Below are 15,412 nucleotides of genomic sequence, written 5' to 3' on the forward strand. Positions count from 1 at the left end.
AAACTTTAGTAGCAGGCAGGGTTATACAGAATGTCATTTTTTAAAACTTGAAGCTTCTGTTGAGGTTTTTGAAAGAAGCTTCAAATGTTTCTCATCAAACATGAAAATCCTTGAACAAAATCCTCAGTTTGAATAAGGAGCAATATGTAGTAACTGCACGTACAAAAACCCCAACAGCAGTCCAAACAGTGAGTTGGAGCAGCGCTGTAAACTGAAAATAACAGAAGTGACAACGAGTCCTCCACTGCAAGTTGATCAGCTGTTCATAACTTTCACTTGTCTGTCGATGTAAAGTTAACCCATTATCCTGCAAACAAAAGTGCATGGCTACAAAAATAGACATTCTGGACTTTCTGATGACATATTGGTGTAATGTCATTATTTATTATGGAAAATATATTACAGAATTCTCCTTTAAATGAGTCTTTTTTCTGGCAGAGAAGTGCTGAGGCTATTATCAAGTGCTTGTGTGCTTAGAGAGAAAAAAAAAAAAAACCCACTGCATATAAGGTTTTCACCTGTGCATGGGCAGAAATACCTGGTTTAAACAATGAATCATCTGAATGTTGATTTAGGATTTGATTGTTAATCTTATGAAGTTTGGAAGCTTCAAACTATTCCATACAGCCCTAGTACAGTATGACACTCATTATGATCAGTTTTTTTTACTTACAGTTTTTCATTTTTTTGGGTAAGTAAGCTTGTTGTGCTTATTTTTACATTGTATCACTGACACCTACACCAAAAAAAGGGTCTAATTCTGACACCACATATCTACTTTGAGTCGGTGACATGTGCTGATAAGATGTGTAGATGTCATGAGGTTCAGGTGTGTCAAATAAACCAGGGAACACTTCCTTTAACAGTTGATGAGTCTCCATCTACAAGAAAACAGAAAGATTTTGTGAAATGAACTGCAGAGGAAGAAAATCAAACCATGTGATTCTTGCCAAGCTGCACTAATTATTATTTTCATTTTAACTCTGGATCAAAAGAGAAATATCACTCGACTCTGTTTTTCCTCTGAGCTCTATCAAGTTTTTTTTTTTGTTAAACTTCTTTCATGCTTATTGGGCCTCATGCAATAACATTTTTGTATTCTTATCTTAACCTTCTGACCTTTTTTTTGTATGGTGGGCTCATGTTCATGAGAATTGTACATTAGCATAATTAACGCTCCATATAAGGCTACATGTCATGCTACATATGTGTTCATTCAAGAAAATGGCATCAAAGAGTAACAGAGGAACTTTCGGGTGTGTAAAAGTTTTTGTTTTCAGAGATCCCATAAAGAAAAGTTTATAATCTCAACAGTGTCAGCAGTGAAATACTACATACTGTCACTGGAATAAAGAAGAAATAGTGTGTTATGAAGTAGAGGTGGGAAATATATCCCTAAAATAATCATGATCATCAGGATACAAAGGGTATTTCTGCAATAATAATAATATTTGTAATGATATGGCAAAATACTGAAAAATATTTCTGGTATAGAACTCTAAATAGCTGTTGAGCTCTCCTCATACACAGCCAGATGTTTCTGCTTGAGGTCGTGGAATTAGTTTGCTGTATTGCCCCCTTTTGCTCCCATTTTTGGGACCAACTCCTCCACTGTGGAGCCCTTAGCAATGTTACTTTCACTTTCAACAGAATTTGAAAAGCTTAGACTTGAATTAATTTAAAAATGCCCAGATGGAGCGGTCTTTCTCTGTCTGTGAAAAATTTGTGGGTCGGCTGGAAACAGAATGAAGAATCAGAATGAATGTTGCTGAATGTGTAAATAGGTACCAAGTCTGTGGGGGTGATGATCACATTTTGTGATGGCAGCTTGTTCAAGTTGACCAAACATATCAACAAATGCCATTGTAACAGACTATAGGGAAATTAATTGCAAAATGTTGGACTTACACTTGCGTCCATGTCCGAGTCCGTGTCCATGTCCATGATGGGACTCTCTCTAGGTGGAGATGGAGGTGGTGTAGGAAAGCTGTACAAAAGACATGTAAAATTAAGGAAACAGCTGTAGATGGTCAAAACTACACCATGTAAAAGGTTTATTCCTGATGTTTTTGATTATTATTGTCTTACTCACTCAGACTGAGTAATGTCCTTTCTGATGACGTACCCATCCCCAATCTTTTTAGGTGGTGACAGTGCTGCATGAACAGAGTTGATTAGAGGTCATTACAGGGCTCTTCAGTTCAGTTCAGTTTAGTGTCATTCAAATGTCTTAAAAACATGAAGGAACGAAAATAGTTACCCAGGTCCAGCAGCCTACAGAATAATACCATAATAAATTATTAAATAGCCTAAAAGCCTCTAATAAATAGAACACAGTTTAAAAAAACAAGCAGCATGTTAGTGCATCAATAACTGCATGTAGTTGCAGCAATACAGAGAACAGAGGACAGGCTTTAAGCCAGGGGGTTCATAAGCCTCACAGCCACTGGGAAGAAGCTGCACTTTAAATTCAATGAAAAAAGTTGAACTGTACCTCTTGTTCTGACTTAAACTGGATAACCTTGGCATTGTTTGAGATGGAAACATAAACACTAACAGCCTGATTTACTTAAAGGTTTGCTTGTTTAAATACGTGTAGAAGCTTGATATCACCTGCAAACAAATGTGCAAGCTGATCTACTAACGGTGTACTGTGAAGACTGTGTCTTTCAAATGTGCAAGACAGCACACACTGTCCATTTAGTATGTCTGCCTTAATGAACATGCAATATGGGGCATTTCTGCTTTCCTTCTAAATTCCCCATATGAACACCTGTAAAACACACAAAACCCCTCTTTTAATACTGCTGTCCCCACAATGTTTGCACCTGTTGTCATTAAAATAGTTGTCATTTGAATGAACATGCAATTTAGTACCCTTTATTTGGGATCTTAGTAAATCAGGCCCTAAAAATCCACGAATCATTACAAGTTAGAGAGTCTGAGGAGCTTCATTTTCTTCAACTCCTGCATTGAGATCGAGTCAGTATTTTATTATACCAAAAAAAAAAAAAAATCAAGCAAGAGACAATACCTGAGATCGTGTAGTAGCGTCCAAAGGCAATGTCTTTGGGGATGTCTGGGTACAGATAGACCAGAGGATTCCTCGTGGTCTTCTGGTCTTTCATATTGTAGAGGTAAATAATGTCTGGCAGACACTTGACAGACAGCTCCAGCTTGGAGTAGGGCTCCACTGCATGCACATGTGTCTCTACAGGGGAACCACACGTATTGAAAGAAAAGTAAACAAATATAGGAAGATAAATATGTTACTGTCGAAATTATTGCATTCAGCAAAAGAAAGTAAGAAACTATATTGTTTTAACCCTAATTTGAACAAGTTTTGAATTTTTTCTGAACATATAGAGACATACCACCATTGGAGTATTCAGCAAAGCTGAAGGTGATCGCTCCGTCTTTGCTGCTCTCACTAAAACGGAGCAGAAAGGTTCCTGGCTGTTTGTCCTGCAGCAGAGCACATGCTCTCTCCCTGCTCACAAACCCCATGATGGAACTGAAAACAACGTACAGAACATGACAAAAGTGAGAGGGAAACATAATCCCCATCCACATTCTCAAACAATAGTACCCAGACTGTTAGTGTTTCAGTGTTCTCATTTGTTGGTGCTGTATGGATCAATGTGGTAATTACTGTAAACAGAATTATCAGTAAAACATTACTGAGATTAGTCTGGATGTGTCTTACCCGTCCCGCCAAAGATCCATCAAGTGTTTTTTGATCAGATCCAGAATTCCATCAATCCAAATCCAGGCGCTTTCGTTCTGTCCACAGAGGAAAGCAGGGCGCCAACATGTAAAGAGGGTTAGGGTTAATTACAATAATCACAAACACACAGAGAACACACACACACTCAAGTCCTAGTCAGGACTGTGTAAACTACTCTAATAAGAATCTTCCTCAACACCCACCTTGGAGAACTTGCTCCAGTGAACGAGATCATCAGGATCATCTGTGAACAGTTACATAAAAATATTGTGAAAATAAACTCTGAGGTAGACACATCAACACATCATCCTTTACATGTTAGGTCTATCCAAGAGTGCAACGTTTAATTCAAGAACCACATGAAGCACTGAATTCTATTGATGCACATTCACTCATATTTGTCTCATTGAGGTATTTTTAAAATAATAAAATATTAAGTGATTAATCCATTATTATTGGGGGCTGCACGGACATATGCAAATCTGCTGTATTTTAATTTTGAATAATAGACCATCCTCTGTTAGAAATAACATTCACTGATTATGAATAAAAACATTTAAATATATTTTGTGTTTCTTTTTTAATAATCATATTGTAATAGACTATAAAACAACTTCTCACAACTTTGAACTTGCCAAACCTAAATGGGACTGCTCCACTTATAAATATATACTCTGCTTTAAACTGACTGTCACAATGTTAAAGAACCAACACAAATCACTACATTGTTCACACTTTCAGATGACAGAGGAGCTGAGAGGATCAAGATTATTTTTGATAGGGGTGTAAATGATTAATTGACAACATGATTAAACATCCCCACCCCTAGTAGCCACCAGAAGTATTAGTCGGTTAAACTATTTACCAATATTTTATTCATGTTCAATGCCAGTTTGCGATTGCTTTTAAGGCCGAGATTCTCAAACTATGGTACCTGTATCACTGGTGGTATGCGATTTCCCTCTAGTGGTACGTGGAGTAATGTAAGACATATTTTGTTTAAAAAAAAAAAAAGAAATAAATTACTTTAAAAACATAATACTATCAAAGAAAGCAATTCGCTTCTGGTGTGCTCTGCCACTCTATGACTCACAACAAAATTGATTGGGGTGGGGATGAGCGACTCACACCTGCTGATTTTAGGTTCATATTTACCACACTAACATGAGAGCGTCTGATCTAATTCTCAGCAAGAAAGCAGATAAGCTTATTTGCCAAAATGTTAAGTGCTTACTTAATATATAAGTTCACATGACATGAAAAACTTGTGACTTGTCTCCAATACTGATCCAGTACTGACAGAGTGCACCATTCAATTCCATGGAAGAGATGTGGTCAAACACTCACCCACAAATTTCTCTCTTAGCATTGAGAGCTGGTTTTCGTCGAGCTCCCGCTGACCAACAGACAGGAACTGCCAGCTCAGAACCTGTGACAGCTGCTGCCAGGTGAGTGGAGGAGGGTTGACAAACAACGACAGGTTCTACAGAACAAAGTGACAGACTTTTAATACAGTTTATCCTGACAAATGACTCCACTAGGAAGTGACCATGGAAGTTCAAATATGATTTCAAATAACTGAATTTGTAAATATGAGCTATGCAACACAATGAACTCAAAATGCAGAGGTCTTTACCCTGGGTTCGCTGGTAGACTGCATATTGCACCAAATGACAGAGGCCCAGGCACTGAGGACCTGATTGGTACTGGAGATCACAACCACAGGCAGGGAGCTGGTCTGGACCAACACAGGAGGTGGAAACCATTGAGTGATGACTAACTTTTTTCTATGACTGAACAACTGTAGCTCTAATAGTACCCTTTCGTCAGCTGATAATATTTGAAGTTCAGCAGCAAAGAACTGAAATGGGTCTGACTGTAATTTCGTGTTTACTCACCTCAATGTTACACTGCAGTCCAGCGTGTTGAAACAACGTCACAAACTTAATGATGTGGAGTTCTTCAGTCACTCCCAGACGAGTCTGATGAGAAGAAAGAGCCTTTTAGGTTTTAGGTGAAAAAAATAATCTTTTGAATGATCAAATGCAATCATTTAGAAGTAGTGGAGGGGAAGATGAACTCAATGAAATGCAACCCAGTATAAAACCAGAATTATCTGCTTGCAGTTCTATGTCTCCGCCAACCAGACCAATGTATTTTCTGGCAAAATGGAAGTCATCACTTTATTAATGTGTGATTTCAGTGAATAATTTCCTGTGAGAAACATGCTGTTCCCACTCAGAAACTAGCTTTACAGAGGACTGATAGAGAGCTGAACATTATATCACAGTGAAGTTGACCTTTCACCTTTTGAATATAAAACATCACCTCAGCATTTTATCCTATAAGATATTTGTATGAAATATTGTCATACTTGGTGTATGAAGTATTGTATTATGGCCAAAAACATGTTTTTTTTTTAAAGAAATTCCTTCCAGGCATTCCTGAGATATAACTTTCATGAAAATGGAAATGATGAACATACAATATAAAGTTCAGATCTGTCCCGTTCATGAACATATAAAACACAACTAGGTTGTGATTTGTGATCTATTAAGCAGATTGCCATAAGATCTGGTATGCCAGCCTTTGAAAGAATTTAAACCTCTGACTTTTCGCAAGTTTTTGTCTAATTTGTCCAAATATTTGATTATGACAACCTATCTTCAAAACTAACAACATTCTGACATCAGCCTGAGGATGCACTTTTTTATGATTGGCTCTCACTGTCATTGGCACAGAGGCATAAGAAGTGAGAAAGTTCAGATCTGTCCCATTCATGAACACACAAAGCATGCCTAGGGTGTGATTTGAGAACTACTGGATGGCTTGCCATGAAATCTGGTAATGCAAGCCCTCAGGATAAATTTCAACGACTTTCAGAAAGAAGGGGTTCATCTAGAAGACATTTCATACTAAAATGATGGTTTAGTAACTCTGCTGTAACTACACTCTTGTACCAGTCTTTTTTTCTCTCAAGATTCTACTGAACATATCCTCTGTTTGTTTGTTTAATGACAATCAGAACAGTCAATGCTGTTCATTTATTTTGTATAACAAGAGTTTGAATGTTTCCTCTTACCTCAGATGATCCTTTCACTCTTCCTTTTGTTTCCTTGAGTGAGGAAAAACAAAACAAAAGATTATAATACATGTACTGTTCATGAAAGACAAAGCTGTGTGTTTGTTTAATGACAAATGGACACATACATAGAACAATATGTCATTTGTAAAGTTCAGCAGTTTGTGGAGTTTCATATCATGTACCAAGATGTCTAACTGTAACGTCATCATCTTCATTATGTTGAGTCCCTCAGAAGTTGCACAAATGAGCCAATCCAATGATCACATCTGTACTTAAATTGTGGATATAAGGTTTATAACAAGGTATTGTTTTGTTTCTGTCTCAGAGCAATTTAGCCCACATCTGGCTGGACAACTGGCTCCACTTTCAGTGAGACATTATTATATTTATCATTGTTATTTTTTTATAACTACAATTAATAAAAATTGTAATGTCTCCTCTGACCTCAGATGATCCTTTGGCTTTTTCCTTTGTTTCCTTGAGTGACTGCAAAAAAAAATCAAAAATGTTTATAAGAATTGCAGTCATTACACTCATAATGCTACATTTATTAAAGGGATAGTTCAGCCAAAAATTAAAATACAGTCATTATCTACTCACTCTCATGCCGACTGAGAGTTGAGTTTATTTTGTTAGCCCACAAAACACTGCTTGAGTTTCACAGGAAAACGGCACTGCAGAATCTCCCAAACCATGGAAGTGAATGGTGATGAGTTTTAAAATGTAAAAAAATACAACTGGGAAAAAAAACAAACATAAAATGCCTCCATACTGCTTGTCTGGCATAATCCAAGTCTCCTCCACACACCACACACACACACACACACACACACACACTTCAGACGGTGTGCATGTTCATGTGAACATTCCATTGTTTGGGAGACCAGAACACTATTTTCCTGTGAAACTCCAGTCCACTAAGCTCCAGGGTTTTGTGGACTAAAAAACTAAACCTGACCTTGAGTTGGCACAAGGGAGAGTAGATAATTACAGAATTTTCATTTTGGTGAACTGTCCCTTTAAGCCAAGTGACACATGCATTACATTACATGCGCTGTTTATAAAATACAAAGCTATGTATTTGTTTAATGACAGATGAACTAATAGATCCAACAAAATGTCATTTTTTGAAGTTCAGTAGTTTATAGAGTTTCATACCATGTGACCAAATTCTGCCACCAAGCCTCCACCTGGCGTGTCCACGTCCAACACCTTACCGTCGCCCCTGCTGAATTCAAAGTGGCGGAACCTACAACAACATCAGAGCAGAGTTTGTCTGTGTCCACAAATGCATCTGTTGTCTATGAGAAATTATGATAATATAAGCAATTTGTCAGTTTACATTTTCAATTTGTTTTATTACCCTTTACTTACCCTTTAACTGTCTTGGCTTCCTCAACATCCCTTATTTTTAGAAAGAGAAAAAAATGATAAGAAAAGATTTATATGAAAACAAGAAGTCAGAGGAAAGACTGTTATTAGAAACAAAAAAAGTCAAACAGGAAGATTTCTATTTATGTATATAATAATGTGTATCACTGGCTCAGAAGTTTTCCTTGACTTACTTGTCAAACACAGGTTTGACTTTCAGCAGACACTTGAACTCTGGGAGGTTTGCTAAGAACCTAAGAAGACAAGAAACACATACTGACAAAAAGAAACAAAAAAAATCCATATACATTACTTTTTAAGCACTTCAAATCCGTGGTGACAGACACATCTATGGCTGACACTTCTATCCTTAAGACGCTGTAGGGTATTATACCAGTGTCAGAGGACATAAGGAATCGTTTGGTCCCAACCATGTCATGCTAGCTTGTCAGGAGGGGAATTAATAATACTCTAAAGTTAAGTGACATTTTGGCGAGGGAAAAACTGTTGTGGCCATTTTTAAAGGGGTCCCTTTGTTGTCTCACCTCAAGGTATCTCAGTGAAAATGAGTTCTATGATTCAGAGTCTCCCCTTTACAGACATGTCCACTTTATGCTAATCACATGCATTTTGGGACAAAAAATGTTTTTTGCATGCAGTGAACTGTTATTTTTGCCTAGTCTATTCCTGCATACTGGGGTCCCTGAATAGTATTGAAGTTGCATGAATAGGGTCTGACTGGAAAGCTGAGAGTCTTCAGTCTGTGTGATGATGTTAGTTAGTCTGAGAAAATCACAACTTCATGAAACTTTTTTATTTCACTTTTTCATGAACAGCCTGCAGAGCAACACTGTGTTAGGTGCAGCCTCACCTCACTGTCATTGTGAATCGCACACCAGTCTTCAGTATCAGAGGTCGTTGTGGTAAACTTGACAAGACAGGCTGTTTCTCAACCACCAGAGCACTGCACAAGATCAGAAGACAATATGTCAACATTATGGATCTGTGTGTAGGTACTGAATATAACACACAAGGGTTATATGATGTCATGTCTCACTTTGAAAGAAGTTTTATGAGCAAGGACACTGTGAATTTCTGCATTTCTGCCATGGGACCAGTGAGGTTGGAGACAACAGTGCTGTTGTAAGTCTTGTTCTGCTCTTGCAGTTTCTGCAGCTGTTCTCGTACTCGTAGCAGAACGTCTGCCACAGTCGTGAACCTGCGCAGACAACATGAGTTTGTGTGTGACAGCTGGGACACAAAGACTTTTTCTCAGATAAACACAGTTTCTTCCTCAACATGAAACATTAACACTCAAGGCAGTACTAATAAGTTCTCACCACTTCTGGAGATGGTCCAGACAGGTGTCAACTGGACTTCCAATGCAGGCCAGCTGTTGCCTGTACTTCCACTCAGGCAACTCCACATCTGTGAGCGTCACCACTATCTCCTTTGCCAGTTTTAAAATGTTCACGATCTGCTGCAGCAACCTCTGCAAAATAAAAAACAAAGAGTTTAAGTATGTCTGGAGGACGTCTAGTTAAACTGCTTTATCACTGACCAATCATGTAGAGATTGTTGGGGCTTAGAATAATTATGCCAAGTATTTTATCAAGAAAACCCATGACTTGAGAAAAAAAGTGAGTTTTTTCAAAACTAGTAAAGATAATACCCAAAAACAACACTGAAATGACTCTCTTACTTTTAACTGACTGTGCTGTCAAAAAGAAAAACAAATTATTGTTAACTGATGTGGACATCAATTTTAGTGAGACTGCTGCAACCATCAGTCAACAGCAGAAAGACAAAGGTGTCTACAGTACCTGCTTTGTTTGTGTGATAAAGTTGGTCTGCTTCAGACATTCGTCTTCCACAATAGCACGGGACTGGGCCAATCCAATATTCTGCTCCACTAGTAAAGACAAATATGAGACATGAGTGAAGCTTGAAGTCAAACCAAACCTGAAACCAAAATCACCTGTGTCTTCATGTCTCCTACCATACCTTGGATTTGCCAGGTTTCCTGTATGAAGTCAAGTTTTTCATTCAGGTCCTCCAGTGACTTAATTTCCTTCTTTACCTCCTGTATTAAAGTGGAAGTAAAAAAAAATCAAAAACTACAAACCAGCAAACGACTGTGTAATCATGAAGAAAGTTACAGTCCAATTGAATTTACCGAAGTCTGCTGTTTCAGCTCGTTGACTTTGTTGTCCAGTTTTCCCCATTTTTGATCCATGGCTGGACTGCTGCAACCCTGACGAGAACAAACATGTTTCTTTCACTATAATTGTCATTTGGTGGCCATTCTTACCAAACAGACTCTATGTGAACAATGACTTTTTTCAGCTGCTGAAGGGGGGGCTGCCAGAGAAAACAGCACAGCTTTATATATTACATGAGACAGAAAACAAAAAAATCTTAATTTGTGATGACCAGAAACATTATAATCATCTATGTAGCAAACAGAAATCTTAAGTTCTGATGTAGCCATTCAGAGCAGGAATACAATAGTTAAGCCAAACAAAAAACAGACTTGAAAAATCTTGTCTGTTCATTTGTAAATCAAATATCATGAGTCATCTTACTTGCGCCTCAGAGGCTGAAGCCAGGATTTTCGTTTCCTCCTTTAGGCATTCAGAGAGGATTACTGCCAAGTTCAGTGGCTCATTTTGAAAGTTTTTCTAAAATCAAAAAAGAGAAACAATCAAATATACTCAAAAGCAATAAGAGGTTAAATTATTCTGCTCTGACAAAAGACACGAGAACAAATCTAAATTAAATGTTAAACACAGTGCTCAGGTCACATTACAGCATGTCTGCCCTACCAGCAAGTACTCCCTCATCCCTGGAAAATTGGGTGCCTGTAAAATGTTGTTCTCCTGAACAGAGCGGTTCCACTGTTCATCCAAATACTGCACGAGTGCACAGAAACACACGTTTGCTTTATTTTCATCCACAGCAGCCAAATCCCTGACAGAGAGAAACAGAAAATGTAAATTAATGCATTAATTCAGGGATTGTGTTTGTCTCCGTGTGTTGAATAAGGACACACTTTGAATAAAATCACTCAAAATAAACAGTTTTAGTTACTTCAAATTTTACAAATTAAGATATTTCCATACAAAACATCACAAGTGTGTAGCTCAGATCAAACTGTAGACCGAGTTCAAAGATGGGTGTGGTCCAACCCATGAGCATTGTGCGCTCATGTTGTAATGTAGTAATGATTACTAAGTACAAGTTTGCAAACCAATCTATACATTAATTTAAACATAATCAGAAGATTAATATGTAAGAAAAACAAAGAATTAGATACAGTCCTACACCAAATTGTTCAAAAATGACTCCACTTTCAGGCCCGGCTCCACAACAAAATGACTGGGGGTGAATCTCACATTAGTTCAGGTGCACTAGTGTCTACAGTGCAGGCCGACAACATCAATGAAAAATAGTATGTGCTACAGGTCTGAGTGAGGTCCCTGAAAAGGCTGCAAACAAGTGAATAAAGCAAATCGAACATAACTTATTATTACACAGCAGACTCTTGTCATGAAGAACAGACTGTTGCTATGTTATGATCATAAACTATGGAGAAATAATAAAATCATTTTTAAATCAATAAAATAATTTTAACATCAATATTTTGTGTCAAATTATTGATTTTATGGGGTACATAACCACGTTTCTGAAATCCTACAATCCTCCTAGTTTAGTAATTACATATATATGAAACAGTCGCAGTACAACAGTGTTTGTAGTGTGATGTCTTTCAAGGACAAAATTGACACTGAGAGGTAATGATGAGCCCTGATAACTAGACATCTCCTTTATAAAAAAAAAAAAAAAAAAACAGTGTAAAGAGGTCTGTATGATTGCAGCCTGGTGTTGTTTTCAGGTGATTTAATGAAGGTAAACACAGTGAGACATGGTCTACTAATGATTTAATATATTTGACAGCATAGCAGTCACAGAGGACATTTTACTAGTATTTTCAATGCAGGACTTTTACTTGTAGCAGAGTATTTTTACAGTGTGATATTAGTACTTTCACCCAAGCAAAGGATGTGAATGCCCTGCAGGACCCTCTAATGGTCTGTCAGGGTGTTTTTGTATGTCTGAATATTCAAAGTGTGTCTCCTACCAGTCGTGGCTCTCGATCACTTGGCACAGACGCTGGCGGATCTCTCTGGGGAATGTCCCTTCATACAGCTGGCTCACCCGGCCCTGCAGCGCTGAGTCCAGCCTCAGCAGCTCCTGCCACTGGGCCATCTGCACAAACAAGTGACCAGTCTGAAAACCATCACTCACGACTTGCTAACTTAGCTAAACACCACGGACACTAGTAGCGTGACAGTAGTTAGCGTCAATTAACGTTTCTTCCAGACCAGTAATACTAACAATAACCTGAAATACGCACCATGAAACGAAACACGTCCCATAACAAAATGCAAACACAATACGTTTTCTTCTACTCCTACTGACAACAAAATGTCTCACCTTGTTGCTGTGCTTATTTTGTCGTTTATAGATAAGGTAAACGAGCTGACACGTCCCAACTGTCCGACCGTCTCTTACAATCTCAACTGGAGAAAGGTGGGGCTTTTTATACTCGCCGACCAGCCCGCACACCACGTGATTCCCGAGAAACTTAAGTTTCGACTGCGGTGTTAGTCAAGCTAACAGGCGGTTACACCGTTTGAGTTTCCGCCTGTGTGAAACACTAAAAAATATGTGGTGTGTGTGTTTTTTTTTCCATTGAGGAATTGTGCTGATTTACCGAGAGCCTGCTGCTGTTTACGTCCGTTTCTACCGGATGTCGGATATAATGGTTATTTAACAGACGACAATCCAAGACACCAAAATCAGGCAAACGCACACAGGTCGACCTTTGTCACTGCAGCCATGTTGATGTGAAACAGTAGGGTGAACACAGGTGTTAAAGACTGTGATGGGAAAAGTACTGAAGTCTATGTTCAGGTACAAGTGCTGTTACATTACTGAAATATCACTAAATTACAAATAGCCTTATGGTTTCAAAAATGCAGATGAAAGTTTGGATATTAATTCAAACTGTACTCAGTATTCAATTATGATTTTAGAGGACCTAAGTAGTATTATGTGTACATAAGTACAGTAAGAGTACAGGTGCAAAAATCTACTCTCTAATCTAAATCTACTTAAATATACTAATAACAGTAACTTCCACAACGTCAGCACCCTGAGCCTGTTTGACCTGAATGGTAACACCTGTGTTTACGCCTCTACTGTTTCATGTCAAAATGGCTGCCCTAAAAAAGGTCTGCAGTGCTACGGGTTAAACCAACAGTCTGTTTTTTAGACCTTTTTTATGACACACATTTTAATATGTCAAACCAGAAAAGGAAGGGTGTGATTAATAATTGTGACTGCAATCCATTTAGGTGTAAATATCTGAACATTTATTCAAGCTCTCGACTGTAAACTACTTTGTAGATTAATATTTGACATTTAAAAACACCATACGATTATGAAATAACATATTGTTAAAAGATTTACCCAGTTGTTTCCAACCTTTTCAGCTTAAAACAGCACTGTGTAGTTTTGTGTCTCTTAAAAGCTGTGTATTGTTGGTTCTCCTGGTTTCAGATGTCTCAAAGAGACATGTCCCCTTTAAACTTCTCACAAAAGTTAAATGATTTGAGCCAAAGAGGTTAAAATTATCCAATGTATTTTTTTAAAAAAGCAAATATTAGAGATAATTACAAAACAATATGAAAACAAAGATATGTGTATTAGAATGTTCCTCTCACATCAATTATCTGACCCCTCAGATTTATCTGGGGACCTTTTGGAGGGACCTGACCCCTAGGCTGAGAATCACTGGACTACCAAACTGCATACAGAAGTTACAACTAGCTCCACCTCGAGCAGCTACAACAGTAAAAGGCTGCTGACACACTGCTGCATCAGTATTAACAATCAAATAATGTCAGATAGAATCACATACTGGTCACAGGAGACAAATACTTTTACTTTTGATACTTTAAGTAAATTTTAGTACTTTTATTGAAGTAGGACTTTGAACACAGGACTTCTACTTGTACTAAAAAATATGAAAGCAAATTTGTGTATTATTATTTTCGTCTCAGATCAATCATCTGACGACCCCTCAGATTTACATCGTGACCCTTTGGAGGGACCCGACCCATAGGTTGGAAATCACTGCACTAAACTATTAAACTGCACATAAAGAAGTTAAAACTAGCTCTAGCTCAAGCAGACACAGTAAAATACAGTAAAGTGCTGCTGACACACTAATGCATCAGTATTAATCTAATAATGTCAGAACAATCATATCAGTCACAGAGACAAATACTTTTACTTTTGATACTTTAAGAACATTTTAATATTCTGTCCTTTTACTTAAGTAGAATTTTGAGTATAAGGTAATGATAATGTTGTATTTTCTGCTTGTGCAGCTTATACATTATATCGACCAAATGAACACTTTCTCTCGTACACTTCTAGCTTGACTCCAAACTCATCATGGAGGGTAGCGATGGGGATAAAGGTGCAGAAGTGCAGGAACTTGATTGCTAGGCTGTTGTATTATTGTCCCATTCTGACAATGTCTGCTGAAAATGTATTAAAATTAATTATCCCGTTAGGACTAATAGTAAATTATAAATGATTACAACCTGTCTTGAAAAAATGGCAGAGATTACATTTGGAAGACCGTGTGATGAGTAATGTTTTTTTTCCCTCAAAGAAATATTAACACAGCCACCCACTCTTTCCTCTGCGAGAACCACGTGACTCTCCATAAATGTTGTACAAACATGCATCAAGTCAGAAGCATTGAGCTGCAGGTGTTTTACTTCCACCTACTTTAAAAATAAAAGTTCCATAAACTTCTGCTGTGGCTCAGAGTGGACTTTAGGTGGCAGATGATGACACCTAGGGGTGCACTCAGTTTTGTTGCCAGCGGTTTAGACATTAATGGTTTATACATTAATGGCTGTGTGTTGAGTTATTTTGAGGGGACAGTAAATTTACACAGTTATACAAGCTGTACACTGACTACTTTACATTGTATCAACGTGTCATTTTTTCAGTGTTGTCCTATGAAAAGATACAATTAAATATTTGCAGAAATGTGAGGGGTGTACTCACTTTTGTGAGATACTGTAAGTGAGGTTTATATGCAACACAGGATGTATCAAATCATTGTGAAACCACCATGCAACTCC

The 15,412-nt window shown here is 37.7% G+C and overlaps 1 protein-coding gene across 1 annotated transcript; it reads right to left on the bottom strand.

Moving 5' to 3' along the window:
* Window positions 1–675: 675 nt before the first annotated feature.
* Window positions 676–12,757, bottom strand: LOC146322470 (signal transducer and activator of transcription 1-alpha/beta-like). The gene is made up of 25 exons (XM_084724459.1): window positions 12,681–12,757; window positions 12,325–12,452; window positions 11,009–11,153; window positions 10,769–10,864; window positions 10,360–10,437; window positions 10,188–10,266; window positions 10,007–10,095; window positions 9,524–9,675; window positions 9,241–9,402; window positions 9,055–9,147; window positions 8,378–8,437; window positions 8,187–8,216; window positions 7,971–8,061; window positions 7,257–7,298; window positions 6,810–6,842; window positions 5,626–5,709; window positions 5,364–5,465; window positions 5,075–5,210; window positions 3,931–3,971; window positions 3,707–3,783; window positions 3,375–3,514; window positions 3,035–3,211; window positions 2,093–2,156; window positions 1,909–1,987; window positions 676–881 (listed from the first exon to the last, which is right to left on the bottom strand). Exons 2-25 carry the CDS (start codon window positions 12,450–12,452, stop codon window positions 717–719), a joined length of 2,343 nt encoding a protein of 780 aa, XP_084580585.1. The 5' UTR covers window positions 12,681–12,757; the 3' UTR covers window positions 676–716.
* Between the last annotated feature and the right edge of the window lie 2,655 nt (window positions 12,758–15,412).

The sequence above is a fragment of the Lutjanus erythropterus genome, chromosome 8 (genome assembly GCF_056507025.1).
Source record: "Lutjanus erythropterus isolate fLutEry1 chromosome 8, fLutEry1.hap2, whole genome shotgun sequence".
In the NCBI taxonomy this organism is placed as follows: domain Eukaryota; kingdom Metazoa; phylum Chordata; class Actinopteri; order Lutjaniformes; family Lutjanidae; genus Lutjanus; species Lutjanus erythropterus.

Bases quoted from the DNA above. Each gene is read 5' to 3' on its own strand.
- LOC146322470 (XM_084724459.1), bottom strand. From the start codon at position 12,452: ATGGCCCAGTGGCAGGAGCTGCTGAGGCTGGACTCAGCGCTGCAGGGC. The intron at 8,217-8,377 runs GTAAGTCAAGGA...TCTAAAAATAAG, and splicing joins GTCAAACCTGTGTTTGACAA to GGATGTTGAGGAAGCCAAGA. The intron at 3,212-3,374 runs GTATGTCTCTAT...GTTCCCCTGTAG, and splicing joins TGCTGAATACTCCAATGGTG to AGACACATGTGCATGCAGTG.